The following is a 21987-nucleotide window of genomic DNA, read 5'->3' on the forward strand; positions in this document are numbered from 1 at the left end:
TAATAAATAAACAATATAATTCCTTCTTAAATAAGAAGAGGCTATCGGCCTACGTGGCCTTTCTGCCCATGTTGGTATTTACAAGTGTTATAATGATAGTAATCGTAGTCTCAAAAACAGTATCATCCACAACAATCACCCCAAAACAACCAGCACCAATCACACCCAGTAGACCAACCAACATCTAACCTTCACAGCACTGAACAAAAGTGTGAGCATATCAGGCGCATCAAACATCCCACATCTAGTCTATGTCTTGGTAGTGTTCAATCAGAGTTGTGCCCGGTGTGAGGTAACGTGAGTTTCTAGTCTGTCGGTCAATGCACAGTCCAACAACGATGCCCCAGTTTTTCTCTTTGTCTATCCACTTTTTTTGTATTTGTAATAGTCTGTCTGAAATTTTTGTCATGTTAGTTTTTTCGTATAGCGCTTCGTTGGAAGGGTTGTACAGTGGATTATCCGGGTGACGAATTTTCGTAATTCGTCTTAAAGTTATTTGCTCTGTAGTTTGTATGTATTTTTTTGTACCCTCCTTCATTACCATTAAAAACGATTTTCTGACATGTACGTATGTAGGGCTAACTGTGTGTATGTGTTTACTGTCTCACGGAGAAAAACAAATCAAGTAACCTACATTTTACATTATGCTATAGTAGGGCAATATGATAAAGGACAAAGACTTTATCTTAATGGATGCTATTTATCGTTTTTTTTCGCATTTATTTCCATGAAACTGATAAGCGTCGAGAAAGAAGTGTTTTTCAGGATTTCTATCAAACGTTCGTCTTCGCTTCCTTCTCGGATTTAAACATTTAAACTAAGGTTCTTAGAGGCACAGTCGCCTTAATTAGAACGTCTCAAAAATGCAAGTAAAACAATTTATGTTGCAGTAACTAATTTCGTCCAAAGTGAATTATGGAAGGTATCTAAAAATTGGCAATTTTTAGGGCACTGCGAGGGTAGTTCATTAGAGAACGCAGTTAAAATTTAATACGGAACTTCGAAGTTCGTCCGGTCTAAAATTGCGGAAGAATAACGAACGGAATAAAATCAAATATAAGATTTCTTGAGAGCACTGTGCACTGTTTCCTGAAGAATATCGCCGAATAAGCAACGAAATTTATGGTTTGAACGCGCACAGCACACATTAAATCATGAGCAGTAAGGTGTATAAAATCGATAAAGTTCCGGGTAAGTATTTTTATGGGGACTTTATAACGCGGCGATATTCATCATACCAAGGCGAGGATGAATTATTAATTATACTGGCAGCGATTCGCCGAAGATGTTTTATGACCCTTTAAATAATAGTGCGAAAATAGGGCAATAGAACGAAAATGAGTTATGTCTAGCGTGTAATTAATGGGTAATTTCGTTAGAACGGATCTTTTTCTTTTACGCTTCCGCAAGACAATTTGTAGTCAATTCGAATTTATAATGCCCGTTCCACTTACGACGCGTGACAACATGTCGCACGCACATGCATGGACGCAACGCATGGACGCACGCTGATGGCACCATTGGAAAAAAAATATATTAATTAAAAACGAAATAGAGAATCGAAATGTTGCGCCGAATAAAGGGCATTCCATTAATCCAAATTATCCGGGAGCCATGGAGCTCAGGAATGACTAGTCAAGCCACTGCTCCTGTTTAAAAAACGTTAGCATTTTACAATTATTTGAAAACAGCGTCGAACTAGCTCTCTGTACGCTGTAATGCAACTAGAGCGAAACTCAATTTTACTCTTTTATATCGAAGAATGTTTTTGGCAAACGAATTGGAAAACAAACTACTTAGTAATGTTTCGCTGAAAAGCCTTTTCGACTGCCTTTCTGAAATGTAGGAAAAACAATGCACCCTAAGCCGTTCGCGACCTAATAAATATACAACTATGGAAACTTTTAAAACTCACGTCACCATTTAAAGCTCAACGTCAATGTTTCGACCTTCGACTCGAATATTTCTTCAGAAAATATGATAAAAGCCACTGAATTCTATATACCTGCTGGGGCATTACAAAGTTAGCTGAAAATGGAGAACGCCCCAGGCAGCTTTACTAAAACAGCGGAAACTGAATGATTTGTTCACGGGGTGCCTCCAAGCTGCGCTTTTCAACATTCGGTAACGTACCGTTAAATTTCGTAACGATTACGTTTGCAGACATTGCCCAATGCACTTGACAGACGAAGGCGTTAAAGCTGCGCTAAGAGCGAAGGTTAAAGTTCACGTCAAATTGCTGCTAAGGGCCAGAGATTAAGTTAAGAACATTGATTTATGATATTTCATGAAAGCTTTTCGCAAAGCCAAATATGCTGAATCAGGTGTAACAAATCTCTTAATTCCGTAAAGTAGAATTTTTTCGGTAACATAGATGGTTCAATTTGCCAGATTAAATGTTCTCGTACAGTTTCACTTTACCGCATCCCGGAAAATTATAGTGCTGATAACAGCTCCTGCGTCGTCAACGGATGGGTTTATGGATGTTATGTGAACCTCTGATATATCGAATTTCATAAATATGTGTTTTGTACAGGGTTGCTCATTAGTGCGTCAACCTGCGATATTTCAGTAAATATGAGTTTTCGAAGGAAATATTTCATGTCAAAGTTTTTGTTCATTAAGAGGTACGTATGTTGAAATTATTTTCAAATGTACAGGGCTCGTGGTAAAAGTGTGGCAATACCAACTTATGTTTTTTTTTCAAATGAAATGCCTCATTTTTTCGCCATTTTTGTATTAATCCACGAATTTGAAAGTCGGTTTATGTAAAGCGTCTTATATAACAAAAATTACCGTTTTTAAGTTAAACGGGAAAATACGTAAATTTAAAAATAAGCATCCTGTAAGCATTGAGATGTTACGAGCATTAAATGGTTCTTTTCTAGTGTAACCGCAACTGTGTTCTAATTGAAATGGAGGACAATTTGAAAATTTGTTATCAATAACTTACTTGCATAAAAATAAAATTATTTCCCGTAGTTTTGATACTGAACGTTACCGGGCATCGCGTAACATTTCCCTATGGTGACGTCACTGGTGGGACTTTTAAAACATTTAGAAACCAAAAAGGGACCATTTTCGGGAACTCAGAAATGGCTGGGTTTGGGGATAGGATATTGTTAACAAAAGTTGTAGATTTTCAAATTTTGAACACGATGCCGTTGGGAAAATTTGAGCATTTCAATTGAAATAAACGAGTTATTTTGATTTGAAGCAATGCAATTTCCGAGGCCCATTTTAGAATTATAGAGATGTTTTTTGTTTATTAAAACATGTCCAAACCTAGCTTATTAGATCCGCTGGGAGTCCCATAAGATCGATTCCGATATTCACAGCAATTAGGGTATAACACCGATTTCCAAGACACCTCGCAGCTATCACAATTTTCAACTTTCTCCGAATAACTTGGAAACAGCAAATTTTTGTCATAAGGCCCATTACATAAACTGGCCTAAAAATTTGGCATTAAATTCGAAAATGGAAAATAATGAGGAGGTTCTATTAAAAAAAATAACATAACTTAGTGCTATCACACTTTTATGACGGACCCTGTACATTTGCAATTAATTTTAAAATACGAACCTCTTAATGACCAAAAACTTTGAGAGAAACATTTCCTTTTAAACCCCACATTTACTGAAATATCGCATTTTGACGCACTAATGAGCCACCCTGTATACCTACGGTGCTTTCGTGAAGAATACAATAAATTCGCCAATATTAACATTAACACATTTTGGAAGAAATGTTCCGACGTGTCGATTTAGTTTATAAAAATCCGCTTTTTTTTAATATTAGTCATATCTATGACGTCATCGCTGTCCGAGATATGTCGTCCTCGGCCATTTTTCTGAATTACAACTTCCATTTTTGTTGTTCAAAATATGAAAGAAAATATTTTTTTAGGTATAAACCGTAAGAAAACGAGGGGTTACGTAAGACGTTTTTTAAGAAAAACAGCATTAAAATACGGAAACCCGTCTTTGTTATTATTAATATTTACGGCGACGCACGCAAAAAAATACAAAAGCAAAAAATATATATTAACAGCAATAGAATATTTGTTTTTAAGTCAAAATGATTTTGCATTTTGTGTACATAATTCTTTGTGTATTATTTACCATTTAAAATGGTTGAAAAATGGCTAAGCTAACTGAAATGGGAGGGATTGAAATCCTCTGCACGAAAAATTTATTAAAAAAAAATTAAATTGCCTTTTCCGAGAATTTTTTCCAAAATATCTTACTTTTAATATTAATGAATTTATTTCGTAATATACGAAAGAACTGTAGTCTGAGATACAACGACGATTGCGAACATTTTACAAACCGTGGACATGTACAGATCATCACTGTGATCACGTTATAAAGTTAAGAGGCAGATTTCTCACAATAATTGATGAGAAAAACCTATTTTAAGCAACACGTTAAAGCGGCCGCTACATTACGATACGGCCTTTATGGCACACCCTATCTTTACCAATACCTAATTTATAGTGAATTACCTGGAATCGTTGATCAGAAGTATAAGTCAACACTCCGACAGTTAGGATATGCAAATCCCGCTTTCGGATCCAGGAAACCTGAAACGAAACATAGGAGTGTAAAATATAAATACATTTTATGCCAACAGCGTGGCGGCATTCGATTATCCTCAGGGAAGATTTTTCTGGAATATATGGAACCCAAAAGCTCGTTTTCCACCCTACGTTTTCATAATAGCATCGAAAGCAAATACAATGAAAAGGCAATATGCTTCACGTTAATGCTGCATTGATTTGTTCTGAAGCTATCAGATCCTATATTGAGGTGGAAAAGCGGTGCAGGTTTTTAAAAAGGCATTAAAATATTTATTTACGTGTAGAGGGCTGAAAGAAGATTACGTTCACGGTCGAAGTTTGAGGTCAGATTCGAAACAGAGGGTGTTTATTTCAAGAAAGGCATAATCCTTCTTTCCACCCGCGGTACGTACAAAGTTTCACGCACAAATAACTTTTCTCACCTTTTATATACAGGGTGGCCCATTTAAAACAATCCACCTGAAATATCTTGAATGGAATTTTTTTTTAATGGAGAATCCCGACACTCGTCAATTTTACTTTCAACGGGGACATTTTTAGATCATAAATTCATAGGTGTACGGTCATTATTCTGTACGGGGTGACAACCTCGTATAAGGTGATGACCTTCGAGAATCTTAAGTGGCACCGAGGGTCAAGTGGCACATCAAATCAAAAGTATTTTAATTCTGTTCACAAGTATGCTGAAATTTTTTTGCTCCGCCTTTAAATGTTTTTAAAAAAACCGTATTAAAACATCGGAGAAATAAATCTAAAAAAATGACCTAAACTTAATAATAATAAACTCATCAATACTACAAAAAATTATGTTTTTCATGGAATTCTTAAGGTAAGGAGATGATTTTTGTTAGAATTGCACGGGTGGTTTTTTACACTGATCAGAATTGTACCGCGAAATTTGTCGACTCGTGCTACGATTCAAAGCATCATGGTTTACGCCCTTGCAAAGAGGATTGAAATTGTCACCATCTATTTCTAGATCAATGAAATAGTCCGAGAAACTGCGAGAACATTTAATGAAAGACATCCCGGTAAGAATCTACGCCGTCCCTACGTGGCTAATTTAATATCTAAATTCATGGAGACTGGCTCCGTTGCTAACAAAAAACATGAAAGATGACACTCCATTACCAACGAGGCTGCACGGATTGCAATTTTAGGACACATTGAACTGGATCATGTAAATCACGGAGAGTTTATTTCAAGTACCTGAGGATTATAAGCAACATCAGGTATTCCACGTAATGGTATTCATACGATATCGAAAAAGCATAATTTTCATCCCGTGAGATGTGCCTCATTCATGCGCTCAATGAAATTTTGTGAGGCGATGAGTGAAAATATTTTGATCAATCCCAATTTTTTACATTCTACATGCTTTTCTGACGAATGCACATTCTTTCTGAATGGTTTCGTCAACAGACACAATTGCAGATATTGGAGTGATGCAAATCCTAGAATTATGAGAGAACAACATTTACGATATTCATAAAAATTGACTGTATGGGTTGGATTTTTCTGAAATCGTATTGTGGGACATTTTTTCTGCCTGATAAGGGGTGAATCTTATCTCAATTAGCTTGAAGACTTCGCCTTCCTTCATATTGTGGATAACCTTGAAAACTATCCAGTTCTTGTTCGTGACTTTGTGAATCAACGTTTTCCCGAACACAATATTGGTAGAAGAAGTTTTATTGAATGGCCCCCCAGATCGCCTGATTTAACACCATTAAACTTTTTCTTATGGGGTCGTCTAAAAACCGTTTTTTATAAAACGAAATCTACCTCTTTAGAACATTTTCGCCACTGAATAGAGATAGCGTGTGGTAAAATGACTCTTAAAATACTCTAAAATGTTCGGAAAGAGGGTAAATAAAGGTTTTATTAATGTATGGAAGTAAATGGATCGCAATTTGAACACTTAATTAAATAAAACGTTCCTTAAAAATTTATTTTTTTCGATTTATTTCACCGATGTTTGGAACCGGTTTTTTTTACAATATTTAGAGGAAAACATTTTTTTTTAGTGTACTTGTAAAGAAAATTGAAATACCTTTGATTTGACGTGCTAATTAACCTCCCGTGACATTTAAGATTCTTTAAGGGGTTGCCACCCCGTGTACGGAGATGATTACACATCTATGATCTAAAAATGTCTTCCTTAAAGGTAAAATTGACGTGACTCGGGGTTTTCCAAAGAAAAACATTCCATTCAATATATTTCAAGAGGACTGTTTTAAATGGGCCGCCCTGTATAAATAGGGCGAATTTAACCTTAGTTGATTAAATACAGCGAACAAATTAATAGATGTTGTTTTTTAATTTACAGGCCATTGCCAAGAGCGACGGGCGTTATTGTGTCTTTATGGCACGTTGCCGTGAGCGACGGACCGTAAAAATGAAGCAACGCCCGCTGGTCGTAAACTAATTATTTCCGCCACGGAAACTAAGATGGAAACCAACAATTTTGACCCATTTGTGCGTATAAAGGAAATTTAAATATTATATACGTTGAAGAAGCCAAATAGTCACTGGGAATTATCGAACGGTATTAAATGTTACACAAGAATTACAGCTACGGTTAGAGAAGAATTGGCGTTTGTTTTCCTTTTCCTTCATTTTCCACGAATTTCAACATCTCGGCGACTTAATCCATGATTTAATTATCCAAATGCTAAACCGTGCTAAACCTATCAGTTGCTGCTTCCCATATAATGGGAACTTTAGTTTAGATAATTATCGATAAAATGATAAAATATGCGTTACTTTGATATTGTTCACATAGTGATTATAGTTTCTGTTCGATAATCAATGCTTATGTAAGATGACTTCAAAATGGTTAAGTGAGTGTGTAAAAGAAACGAAGAACTGAGCCAAGAAGGGCACTAAATTGATGTCCCCCTCTTAGTTTTTAATTTACACACTATGAAGACCCCATCACCCTTGCGCTCTTTGAATTCTTCATGTTCGATAACAATAACATCAACAGAAAGTCGATAAATATATGGGAACCCTCATGTTAATTTGCAGTTTATCGAAGCTTATTATTAATCGATTAACTATAAATTGTACTTTTCAAATTTAAAATTTAATGCCTATGCAATATTTCATCAATATTCATTGAAATGTTAATAAAAAATCCTTAACACATGTTCTGGATCTGTTTTATCGTTTCGTGCTCGAACCACTCTTTTTGGATAAATCTATTAAAAATTCACATGGAAAAAAAATTCTTGTGTTTCCATATTACGCCCTATGGGCTGCTCGATTAAATGAACTAAAATTTGTTCAATAACCTGAAATGTTTTATTATTTATTTGCAACATATTCATATTTTGTATGACAAATGCACACCAATGAGGCTTAAATACAGGGTGACTCCACGGTCCATGTTTTTTTTTTTAAAGTCGATGATTTTTACAGGAGCGCGAAGCGGCGTCGTGTTGCAATTTTGGAAGGTTTTGTGACGGTTGATTGGCAGAAAAAAAAAGAGAAGGAAATACTACAAGCGGCTAAATTGAAGATTTGAATTTTTGGAGAAATAATGGTGAAGCTACCCCGAGATGCCTGCTATCCCAATGTGTTAAGAGCTTTTATTGGGAAAACTATAACGCACCATCGAACTAGAAAGAGGTTAAAAAGTTTATCTTTTTGACTTGATCTTGTACATTTTGCAGAAAATGTAACCCACTTATAAAGGAGACATCTAAAATATTGCATTACATATCTTTTGGGACACCAAAAAGGTGTTGATCTAATGTAACATCCATCGTGCGTCACCCTCAGAGTTATTAAAAGACCAGAAAGAAAACATCACATCTTGAAAAAAAAATGCAAATTTCATATCATTAAATCTCTTCGCACCCGAATTTTACTGTGGACCCAAATCACTCATTCCTAAGAGTATTAATTTTATTCATAACTAAATCCTCACCTGTTTCCAGAATGACTGCCAGATAAATAACTATAGAGGGTCTTAGAGGGATAAATGGAGGATTAAATTGCTGCTTTGGTTATGAATTGCAACTTATTAATTCCACTGGAATTGGTATGCTCCTGCTTCAGTTCTTTCGGTTAGATAGTACGGGAATGGAATAACTTTACTCCTTTATTTCAGTCATTCTGGAAAGATGATTACTTTCAATTCGAGCTAAGAACTTATGGTAACTCTATTTGCAAATAGTTAAGTATTCTGTGTCAGTCTTCAAACTTGCACAATCACCCTTCTCTCTCTGGCTTTCGGAGGTTTCATGTTATTTAAATTGATGGTGTTTACCAAAAACAGCATTAGTAGGAAAGTTTCGGCACGTCTAATATACCACAATTACAATAATTGGAACTATCTTAAAACTAGTTATATTAATATCTTCAGTTCGTAATCTCGAAGCATGCTAGAGCGCACCATGTGGTTGAGAAACAGAATATTCATTTCCAATTTACAATTTACCCCAAAGTTACGTCATAACAGTTGAGATTAAATTGATTTACAATATAGTTGGAACTTTGTTTTCAAAATCATGTTAGCATATTAAACAGTGTTTAGAACTTGTCAATGGAAACATACTATTTGTATTTATTGCTCGTTGATACACAAGACAACTTAGGCCCCAAGAAGCAGCAGCAGTCTCGGTTTAGAACTTCTTGTTACACATAATTAGGGGCGAATATTCAAAAGGCCATTGGAATCTTACTAAAATGTGTTTTGAGTAAGCTGGTTGTTTTGTTGTCAAGCACGTTCCATGTTAACTGCGTGATGTAGGTGGAATTTCCTGTTTTGAATGTAGTGATTACGCTGGCTGACGTTATAATGGAAATTAATGGAATTTTATTGTTTTAGAGGAAGATTTGGGATTATTACCATTGTGATATTTAAAAGAGCAGAGGTTGCGCAGTTTTACGTTTCAGCAGAGACGTCTAAATATTCATTAAACCATTTAGTGGCGAGGCTACCATAGTTATTTTTTGTGTCCAGCTACCCACTGCCCTTGTCCACGAATGTATCTGCCCGTATTTTCTCTCTGGTTCGGGAGTAATACATGCAGGACTGGACGGAAGTCAGGAATAAAATTAATGCCTTATCAACGAGTGACTTGAAACAAAAACGTTGAAACCCGTGAATTGATGTTGAGTCGTATGTATTTTTTGGCAACAAAATGAAATATTTTCCTTCAACTCCTTAGCCGCAACCCTACTCAACTTCTTTTTTTTTTTAATGAAAACATCTGTCGTGCGTGGACTCGTTGAAAAATTGGTGGAAAATGGAATCGTACCACACGTTTTTCTCTTTTCGTTATACGGTTATTAGGAAATGGAAAAAAAACCCTTTCAAAAGCAGAAAAATTAGGAATACCATCTTAGCCCCATTTGCAGGTTAGTTAACGTAGCAGATGCCGAAAATGTCCTCCACCCTCTACACGACATGCTTCCAGGCGACGGCAAACCCCCAATAAAAGTTAATAACGATATGCCGCCTTTAATTTTGAATACAAGTTTTTATTTGACATCGATAAAATAAATAAACAAGCAAAATGGTATTCGGCATATCAACATTTATTACTTGAAAAGGTGAAAAACTTGATGCATTTTTTATTTCACGTTTATTGCCTCGATAAAGCAATGTATCTTTTTGTTCCCTTCTAAAATTTCGACATTATTGTGTAAAATTGACTTGAAACGTTCATACTAAACGCCATTGGATTACTTTCTTTGTGGAGATGTGAAAGATAAGTTTTATCAAAACAGGCCAGCTAATATTGAAGACCTAAAAGCCAAAATAAGAATGGAATCAAATAACATATTGGCTGAGGCCACTCTGAATTCCACCGATGGATTTAACCATCGCCTGCGAGCATGCCAAGTAGGGGGCGGGGGACATTTTCAGCATCTGCTGCGCTAAATAACCTGTAGATAGGACTAAGAAGGCATTCCTTAGTTTTTTGTTTTTAAAAAGTTTTTATTTTATTCTCTAATAACTACATAACTAAATGAAAAAAAAATGGTAAGGTAATATTTCATTTTTTACGAGCTTTTCAACGAGCTCCCGCACGACATATGTTTCCGCTAAAAGAAAAAGTTGGGTGAGGTTGCAGCTAAGGGTTTGAAGGGCAATATTTCATTTTATTGCCAAAAAATACGTACAATGCAGATTCAAGTCACGTATTTCAGGTTTTTTTTTAAGTCATTCGTTGATAAAATATTAATTTTATTCCGAAGTTTAGTCCAGCTCTGTGTAATAAGTGCAACGAAATTTATAAATGACTTTTGGAAAGTTTGCAGAGGCGCAAGCTAAAAGAAAGCACTGGCACACCAAGTCCCTTTGCCATTCACGAATTGTGTCTAAGAAGAGAAATTCATTAAGTCCATCCTCGAAGAATACAGCGGTAAGATTGAAATATTTCAGTTTGTTACAACATTACTGGAGCCACCGGGGAAATTATTGCACTAGTGCAAATTACCGCTGCAGTTTGCCAATGATTAGGCTTAAGTTCGCGGTCAAGGAATATCATTGAAATAATTAAATGGTTAGGGATGGGCTTCAAAATTAACCGGAATTCAACTGAGCTAAGGCTCCAAATTATTTTCACGTGTTCGGCATTTTGCATTTCTGAAATTAGTTCTTCGTTAAACCGAAGTGTAGAGTTTACAAATAACTACAGCATTATCTGAGGTATAGTTACTCAATTTATTTTTGAAATATGACAGAAACATATAGGGATTTTACGGGACAATGCGGGTAATAACTTGATTTCAGTGTTTTCGTATATAGAAATAATTTAGTTGGTTTCTACACGAGACAGTAAAGACCCAAGCCAAACGTTCAATTTTTGGTCGAAATACGAAAAACATCCGGGCCTGCAGCAAGCAACTCTCAAGGGTTGAAATTTTATGTGCCCATTAGGTTTTTTTCGTTTTTGCACTGCATTTTTGTGAGACGACACGATGAACTCCAGCAAATGCAAAAATAAAATCAAACTGAGATCTGATGAAGTGTTGACGATTGCACGGTTGTGTAGATAAAAGTGGCCCTCCCGATCTCTTGCAATTGAACCGGATCGAATAAATGGAAATATGCCCAACTTTTTTCTTTGACCTGAATTTAAAGCAATTTCAATAGACAATCGATAGGGAAACCTCGAAACATTTTTATGAAATTGGATGCATTACGATCTCCCTAACGGGAGAGTCATAATGTAGCCTCAAAGTAACATTTCCGACATTTTTCGAGATAGCAGCGCAGGAGGCCCCAATTTAAGCGTTTTCGGTGCAGGATGTGCATTACAAATATTGGGTCTTTCCCCGAATCGAAACGAACCGTGGACGCGTAAAAATTTCTCTATACTCTCGGAGCGTCACAAAATTTTCGTATTTGTTCAATTTCAATGCCTTCAAGCCCTCGCACTCTCTCGATCTGCTGAGTTTCCTCGTAATTAATGAATATTTGTAATTGATATCGTAGGCCAATCAAGATAAATTTGCATATTCAATTTTCCTATGTCACTGCTCCGCCTTCTTCATCAGGTCAGCTTCCCACGAAGATCGCCAGACGATCCAAATATTTCTCTTTCCTAGGAATCCCCGCGGCGCTTCGCAGCCCACACAAAAGACAATGAAGACTTTAATACATTTCTTGGGATTTATGCAACAATAATTTATAACCAAACGCTATAGATAGTTGGTAATAAGACCAAGTCCAAAGCTAGACTGGTTTTAATTCCGCTGCAAGATTCTTGTTAGTGTTGCCATTATACAGTGAGCTCAAAAAGATTGTAAAAAATTCATTTATTTTTCGGGAAAGCAATTTATAGTTATAGTTTTTCCTTTTAAAACTAATTTTCATCTGTTACACAAGACGTTACAAATTCAAGAGTTTCTATTAGTATTTAGAAATCTGCATATTTACAGAATTTTCTCGCAGCCGTGTAAGAATCACCTTTATAAGCCTGATTCAAACTAAACTTCTGGACTTCCCACAGATAAACGAAGAAATTCTCAATTCTGATTCGCCACTTTCGATGTTTAAACTTTAGATTCGTTTTACTAAGGCTTATAAAATTTTCCCTAGGGGTTTTAAACTATCTACTATCTGAACGAAACGATTCAATTCCTGAATGTCTACAAATTATGCACAAATTTTACCCACTTTTCCTATATTTGGATTTGATTGGATTTGATTGGATTAGACTCTTCGCAATGAATTTTCACATATTTTCCATTATGATTTTTGAAGAGGTTTTCGGCTGCGGCTTAGAAAGCCATTTAGAAAATTTGCAGTTTATATTGGAAGTTTATATTGAAATTCTTTCGTTACCATTCCGTATTTTAGGGTTCTTGGTTTTGACCAGATGAAACCATTTGACCTTTCGATTAAACCCTAAGCCCTAGTATACTTTAAATGCATTTAAATATCTTTGCTTTTACTCTAAATTTTCCTTATGGGTTTCGAAATAATAGCAGTTTATTTGGGTGCTTTTCCGAAGGTTTCATGAGAGTCCTCGGGGGTCTAATTTCCTTTGCAGTTGTATTTCAGGTAGTTTCGTTTTCCTGAAGATTCTCTGTTGTGTCTTTCAGGTGTCTGGTTTTTTTTTAAGTAATCGCACGGGAGAATCCGAGATTTCCAACTTCTGATGGAGTTTTCTAATTTGAAAAACTGTTGTCTTTGTCAGTATATGCGTTACAATATATTACCATACTTTCCATAATAGCAACACTGAGCACAAAAAAAAAAGAAATATGAAGAATAAAATTGAGCTGACAAAATCTTATTTACATGGCAAAAAACATTCTCATGATAGGTTTTTTTCCACTAATTCCTTCCCATCGTGACTTTTTAGTTTAATCGAAATCCGACGATTTTATCTGTCCAGGGATTTGGAAAACCACCAGAGAGCAATACCAAAACAGGCGTCTTGTGATTGCCCCGAGGAAGCAACAGGGAAACAGTAGAACCGGAGCAAATTCAGTGTGAGAATTAAATTTCGCAGTAATATTGGTTTTTTTGCACCAAACAAGTGGAATTTTAATCGTTGATATTCGCAGCTGAAACTATCATCGACCAAAGCTGGTTGGTTTGTTTTTCTATAGTTGAAAGTACGCGATTAGCCCTCTGCAAATGACCATCGCAAAGTCGCGGCGGTTGCAGCATGCAATCCATGAGAATAATTTCAATTGGTAACAATGTGGAAAAATGCGTGGTATTCTCTAAAATGTTGGCAAGTAATTTAACGATGTTATGTTTATCTAGCTGACCCGTGTATGTAAACGTTGCAAATTTAAAATTCTATTATGGCAGACGCTCGATAATGTAAACTAATTCAAACCAAGCGGGCTTCCTATTATCGAAATGTTTACATTAGCGGAGGTGACTTAAGAAATAAACGATTTATTAAGGAAGGTTTAATACATCAAAATAACAAAATTGAACAAATATTCCAAGAGTGATAAGTAATTTTTTTATTAAAAGAACAATTATCTACATTTTCGAGTCTGCGTAAATTGGCGCTTAACCCTGTCTTCCAATGGCTGCGTCCGTAATATACGACTAAACTATCCGTATGTAATACCTCTTTTCGTTCAGCCCAATCTACAGCTTGGTTAAAAGCTTGCAGGGCTTGTACCTCAATTGCCGCATTTCTAACATCAATGAGAACGTCCTCGTTGCCCTCACTCTCCACATCTTCCTCCTTATTGATATCATTCCTCTGCCCATTTTCATTCCATAAATTAATATCAGATGGAGTGTAAACAACGTTGAGATTCGCAATTTCCAATGAATCGTCAATATCTAACGACGTACCGACAAGAACATCAGCGTTAGCTCGCAATTCTTTCCCAATCTCTCTTAAGGGAACATCGTCTTCGACTTGATCATTGGTACAGAAGAGAATGTTTCAACGTTTTTGAATAATTTGCTAATTAACTGCATCCCAAGCTATTTGTAAATTTAACATAGCTTTTTGTAATGTTAACCGTCACCAAGGACTCTACGTGAGCGAGTGTACACCTTGTTTACATTACCGAGCGTTTCACTTGGTCCTACAGTCCGAATTTTGTATTTACATTAACCCAAATGTTTCCATTATGGCATGTTTACGTTACCGAGCGTCTGCTGCATCTAAAAATGGCAACAGGCAATTTAGGACCGTGATTTATTACCGTAGAAAAGTTCGTTTTAGGTAACTTTGCCATTAAAGAAAGGAGAGAAAAAATCAGGCAAAGAGAAGTTAAATGCAACATGTAGCAGTATATCTTACTTATGTATGTATGCAGCTATCGGAATCTTTGCATTTCCACGATTGAGCATTTTCCTTATGCCAGGTCATGAAATTCACGCTTTTTGATGTTGTTTCCGATGTTTCAAAATTTTGTCTTTCTATAACTAAAATTAAGACGATGTTGATTTGCATTCATTCGCCATCGGAAATTGCTGCAGCGAAAAACAGCGATAGAACGATTATTATTGCTGAAAAAATCCACATTTGTGTAGGAAATACATATATTGGAGACTAAGAAGTGTTGTGAGAGAGAAACCATAATAGAGAACTTCGAAAACCTCTAAAATTCATAAGATTTTTCCCACATGGGTAAGTGGAAAGATCTTGTCTAATATTTAATTCAACTTTCGAATTATAATAAAGTTAACTCACTTGTGCTGGAAGGAAAAATATTTTACCGAACACGTGTGAATGTGACTATCGAATTTGATTGTTGATTGTAATCACCTTGCGGCAAATGATCTATTTACGTTTTCGATATTAAATGTTTATTTTATAAATTAATATTAACATGATTAAAATATTTCGGAGGTGTTTTAACTGTGATTCGAAAGGTGAATTATTAGCAAAATAACATGAATCGGACATAAAAGTTGTATGCAACGCGTATGTAATGAGGTTTTATTCGACTCATTCATTAATGGACTAGCTCGCAAGCTCGTTGAGCCATAAACTGGTTCATCTCATAAAGTATTAAATTACGTATTTATTGCACAAATAAATATTGGGGCTGAGAACAGCAAATTTGTTCGACAAAACCCTAACGAGGCACTTAATATTTTGTTTACGTAATGTTACAAATAACCTCATTAGCATTTAATCTGTAATTATTTAGACTCCTTTGAAAGGTTTTCCATGTTGCTTTCCACGTTTCGCCATCTCAATCATAAAATGGCCTACGATCTGGATTTTTGCGCACATTTTCTACTGTTATGAGATATCTCAATTATGCATACACTGGAAAGCAATTCCAGAAGGAAAGGTCGATCGTTACTAGGAATTGCTATTGAAACTGCCGGTGGTAAAATACCAAATTTAATAGGAAAACGTATTCAAGAAATCATCGAATTTCCTCTCGAATGCAAATGGGGTAATGTGCTTTCTCATTTTTCCTCTTCGCTTTTTGATTAATTGGAAATATAAAACTGAGCACAACGGGAAATAATTAATGGAAAAAGCCGGAATACCGAACAAAAAAGAACAACAAAAAACGTCGTAGATCGAAGATTTTCAGCTGGAAAACAAATTAAATCGTTTTTAGGACTTAATGATCTAATATCGTTTAATGGTATTCTAAATATATTTTTTAACATATTTGTGCGATACCTGGAAGTATCAATAAAGTCTGCTTTGAGAGTTTAATATGGGACCGAAAGTTTGGATAAGTGTCACGACTGGTTCGCATGGCTTTCGACGGGTCTTTTCTCTAAAGTCATGATTCCATTAAATTAGAGTAACTGCCCACAAACTGTAAAAAATTGTTATCATCGCATCGAAAAAATTGTTTAATGACACAAAGCTATGATAATCTCCATAACCGGCTTATGTGTAGTATTTTTATCGACTTTTTCACTGGTAGCAATTAAAAAAGGATCGGGTAAGCTCGCGTATCAGCTCAGCCAATCCGCGTCATGATAATTCCGGTTTTATACTTCTATTTGATTAAAGTTGGGTTTGTTGAAACGGGAAATTAAGGCTTCTTTTAGTGGAAAGTTAAAAATAATTGAAACCGTTTTTAACGGCCGAAGGCAACCAGTTTAAAACCAGACGGGTAATAAAGTTTGTTCTGGTTGGCGAGGAAAATAATTATTTATTATGAAGTATAAAAAGAAAAATAACGATCTTCCTTTTTAATTTAGTAGATTTATGTTGCATTTTATTGAATTGAAACAGAGTGTATTCGTAGATGTACTGGAGGACAATTCGCCATGCTTCAACTTGTTCGCATCACGTAACTTTTTATCCACGTCACAAAATGTAACGATTGAGAGCTGCTTCATGTAAGATGACAAGTCATATAAATCCAATGTGTTAAAAAGAGATAAAGACATATTTGAAAGTCTAAAAATAACCCTGTTTTTTGCTGCCGCTTAATTTGGTGACGTGTTAGTTTAATTTATTGTTAAATTCTGGCGATAAGAATTTGTTCTTTTAAGAACTAAAATAGTGCTCCTGGTTAGTTATTACCGGTGTTGTTATTATTATCTTTGACACAATGCCCAAGTTCTTAAGCAGTTGGCGTGAGGAACTGGTAGCGGCCCTTATCAACTACCTTGAAAGGGAATTGGAAAATAATGGGCCCCTGTTGCCATTGAATTCAGTTAGAGATGTAACTTGAATTTTAATATTCTGGAATTGAGTATTGTACACTCTTCGTCGATTGTCTTTTGTATGCATTGAACCTGAGTTTGCCTAGGCTAAATAAGGTATCAGCGACAATGAAAAACAATGTGAGGCCACATTCCCCCAAGGAAGATTGAAGGAGAAAAAAACCAGTGACCGACACATTATGGTCAAATGTTAGTGCAATCCGCAAAAAAAAATTATAATACGAATAAAAATCGAAAGTACTTAATCAGGATTTGTTTTTATGAACGAACACAGATTTAACAGCCTAGATCTAACAATACTGTTAATTACTGCTAAATACTGATACCGATGCACCAATAAGTGACAAATTCCTGTTACATATTAATTTTGAAAAGATGTGGCATCACTGCCGATATGAAGCCTGTGACGTGCATAAAAAGTTACGTCACTTGAACCACAATTATCTGTTTGTTTTTTCATTAGTTAAATAAAGGATACAGTCCTGAAGTGGATTATTTCACAGTTTCATTATAATTCATGGAAACTAGGGCACATAAAAAATTTGTTGCAGGAGGGCAAACGTGTTTCAAGCATTAGCGATGGACTTTGGTCAGCCACAGTTGATGGAAAAATGCATTACACACTCAAGAAACACAAATTTTAATCATGTCATTGTTAGGTGTGTGTGTGTGTGTGTTTGTGGGACATTAGAAGGACGCACTGAGCAACCGTGAAGATTAATGGATAATTGGTAAAAATATGCATGATGTGCATGATAAGCATAGATGTGACCCGAAAAATTACCTTTTCTACGAAAAACATTATGGAAAAAGTTTCCTTGCGATTGTTGACTGACTCAGGAGATTTGTTGTAGGCTTAGTCGAAATAATAAAGGTCGTATCCACTAATGGAAACTTGCACAATTGCACTCACATTTATTTTCCATGCGATATTGTGCTCCCAAGCTTGCTCTTAGTGCTCGTTTAACTCTGATGTCTATTACAAAGTCCCTTTTGGGTATTTTCTCGTATTTTTAATAAGGCAGCCATCAACTATATACTTGACCTAGTTCAAAGTACACTTTTTGAAATATTTCAATTTTCACTCCCAATAGACCCCACAGTTGACATAGTCGTGGGCAGAGTATATTCGCTTTTTATGGCTATTATTCCATCCGGAGACTTGCACCCATCACCTGCATCTCGGGACGTAAATGTCCCATTTACGGTCTGATGGCTATCAGGGAGAGCTTGTTTAATAATATTATATTAGACTCGAGGGCGTATAGATGTCATATGTAACTTGGATAAATTGACGACGGGAACCTTGTTAATCAAACGTAAAATAGCACTTCGTTATAATGCCCTGTTGTTTGACCTTGGACGGAATATACAGGGTGTGTCAAATACATATATGGAATACCGAAAATAAATTTTTAAATAATTTTTCTATCAAAAAACGATTCAAGTTGTCACTTTTTGATGACATTGAATTTTTGTTTGTTGCCTCATAGCAGTCCAATGAAGTCCTACTTTTGATTTTCAAATATGACCCTCCACTTTTGATATATTTTATATAATCTACGCTTATTTACGCGCAAAGACACATCAAATTTTGTTGCGGTTGGATGAGAAAAATTTCGATAAACAAGTTGTTTTCTTTACTTTATCAAAAAAAGTTAATTCCATCAGAAGAAAAAAATACCGAAAACACTCTGTGCATATTTAAAATATCAAGTATATAGCCGTATGGAAATTCCAATTTTTTTATCTAAAGAAAAGAGGTGCGAAGTTTTTGCTGGGTGAAAAGAGTGGCCAACTCGACCGCCTGATTTAAATCCCTGCAACTTTTTACTTAGGGACCGTTTAAGACATCAAGTTTATAAAGATCGGCCACATAATGTACATAGATGATTTCAGGGCTCGTATTCTCGGTGTAATGTAATCGATCAGGCAAGACACGTAGGTTCAGGTGAGATCATTTGTGCAAAGAATGGCGCCGTGTTTGGCTAACGACGGAAGACGTTTTGGGCAAACGCTTTGAACATTAAATAACAATTAATTCTTGTACAATTTGCTACGTTGCTTTTCTGATTGAATTTAATTCTTTTAATGCGTCAAAACAAATATTTTTCTGTTTTCGATTTTTTTTTTTATCTAACATGTCTGGACGTTATGGAGTAAGAAAAAAAAATCAAAATCATCAAAAAGCGACAACAAAGTGGTTTTGTAACTTTTACTTCAATCATTTGCCTTTATTCCAGAGGTCTAATTAAAATTAGGCAGTTTACATCGCTTACTGGTTAATGGATTTTTGGGTGCCTTTCCTAAGAAAAAGCTTGAACACTTTCCCATCCATTGGAAACAATATACTTTCAATAACTGCTTTCAAAATCCGATACACAATTTTAGAATACGAAATCGTAGTTAAGAATCACCTCGTCGTGTCGACTGTTTATCCAGGACGCTTAAAACGTGACAACTTCGCGAATTAAAACATGGCCTGTTGACTTTGCTGAAACGAAGTGAGAATTTCGACTTGTCGAACCTAAACTACAAGTTTATAAACCGGATTTAACTCCGAAGGGCCCTCACTAAATCTTAGGGTAGGAACCAGGATGGAATGAGCAATTTTTGTCGTTGTTCTTAAGAACAAAAAAGGTTAATGCGTATAAAAATATTTGCGAACAAACAAACCCAACGCAAAAATTCCTGCTGACTATATATCAGGATTTACTGACAGCTTCCACTAAATCTTACATCTCCGATTTTTATGAGATTGTGGCCGTCGTCCCTGGATAAAATTGTGGATTCAACATTTTACTTGGAATATTCTAGGTTACGTCACGTTCCGGTTTTTTCTTTGAGCAAGAAAGTAGACTCTCATGGAGCCGTACGGATTCCTGTCTGTTTTTCACATGAAACTTCAACTCGACATTTTTTTGTGATCTAAAAATCTCTTTCATATTGCAACTAAACACATACTGTGTACCCGAAGTTATGAAACATTCGGGACAATAAAGTGCTATTGGTAATATGTCCAGACAGAATTTGTCTGCAGCTGCCGAGCCAGTTCGACAGCTTTTAGATAAGGCCATATAAATCATCTGAAATATTGATATTGGGAGTTGGAAACTTGGCGGAAACTAGAGCTGTTGGATGGGCTTAGCATTGTATGACCTCAGGCGCCAGATATTGCTCGTCTATCGACGAGCCGTTCTAGTACTGCTGAGGACACATATCGATGGCAAAATATTAGGAAAAACTACAATATTATTATTATATTATTAATTCGGATTTTGACACTTGATAAAAACCGAGTTTAAATTTCAATTTGTAAGCTGAAGATATGAAATTAAAATCGCATACATTTTTTGATAATGGCCCGTTTGCATGATAAAGCATGATTTTTAGTGTGATTAATATGAATATTAATCATATTAATATAATACATATTAATTATTAAATGCGCTCAGTCACAATATAATCAATGGTTTGTTTAAAGGTGGTAGACAGTGACGCAATATAAAATGATAAATTTGTGACTTTTATTGTCTGCATTGAGTTTTGCATAGGACATTTTGGACATTACTGTCTCTGCTCGTTATCAACTGACCCTCAATCTAATCCTAAGACCACTTGCTTGTAGCGGGTACTAATGTGACTTTTACAAACTTTAGGGACGTACTTTCCTCAATAAATGATGAAAATAATCTAAGCAACAAAAAGCTTCCAAACGTTAAAAATGTTTGTTAAAACAACAAACTAAATTATAATCTTTGCGACCTTGCATTAAATAATGTGAACATTTTATTATTTAATTTTTTAAGATTTATTGCGAGAAGTCTACTCTCAAAGTTTGTAACGCGATCATTTTAACACCCTGTATACTCGCGTAATACGTTTTCTCCATCGACAACTTTTGAAATGAACTTCATCATTAGTTTATAACTTAATTTTCAGAGGGTTTTCCCATCTATCTAAACTGTTAAATATTAAACAGCAAACTCGCTTCTAAAGGGCAAATTTACGTAGAAAAGAAATAGTGTGGAAATGACTTTGTTGACCTTTTCATAGATTCTTTGACTTTGAGATACAGAGTTTAAAAGTTGCAACTCGATTTCCGGCTAAATATTTATTTATTACGATTTTATTTGTAAACTACCCTGAAGAAGGATTGTCCATAAAGATTGGCGCCATACTGCTTAGTGAAATAGCTTGATCGATACAAAATAATCACATCATATAGAGCTTAAGTGTTTCCCCATGTGGGTGTGGGTTTTCTAAGGGAGAGATTGACAAGGGATTCTTCCTTATTGATAATGTGTCATCAGCAAGTCAGAATCATCATTAGAGTAATTATGTGGTTGAAAAAAGGTCAAATGATTTTGATCAACTGCGCGGTCGTATGGTTGGTACGATAAAAGAAATATTTGTACGTGCGCCACTGATGAAAATAAATACATACTTTCGTTACAGTATCTCATTAAATTGTATTTTTGAAATGTAATTTTAGCGGCGTATAATACAATATACCGTGCAGCTCTAAATTATAGACCCCATTTCCTTAACTTATTTAATTCAAAAGCAGAACTACATAGAAGAAAATATACTATCTTTTCACGTCAGTTCATTTTATTCAATGTTGTTTACGTCAACATTAGCACAAAATGGCCAATTTTTTAAAGCGAAATATCGGTGAACTCACAGCTCAAATTTCAAAACTCCATTGAGATTCAAATCATCTTTCGCCATCAATCATTCGGTCGTATATCAAAATCTATCGATCAGTTTTTACGAAAAGCAGGTACACATTTGGTAGAAA

General features: G+C 35.4%; 1 protein-coding gene across 2 annotated transcripts in view; it reads right to left on the reverse strand.

Moving 5' to 3' along the window:
* The window catches only part of LOC136348793 (limbic system-associated membrane protein-like), a 136745-nt gene that overhangs the window by 49487 nt on the left and 65271 nt on the right, over positions 1-21987 (reverse strand). For both annotated transcript variants that reach the window (XM_066299932.1, XM_066299938.1), the window contains exon 3: positions 4508-4585. In XM_066299932.1, coding sequence (XP_066156029.1) covers positions 4508-4585 — 78 coding nt within the window. The remainder of the gene's footprint in view (positions 1-4507; positions 4586-21987) is intronic.

The sequence above is a fragment of the Euwallacea fornicatus genome, chromosome 2 (genome assembly GCF_040115645.1).
Source record: "Euwallacea fornicatus isolate EFF26 chromosome 2, ASM4011564v1, whole genome shotgun sequence".
In the NCBI taxonomy this organism is placed as follows: Eukaryota; Metazoa; Arthropoda; class Insecta; order Coleoptera; family Curculionidae; genus Euwallacea; species Euwallacea fornicatus.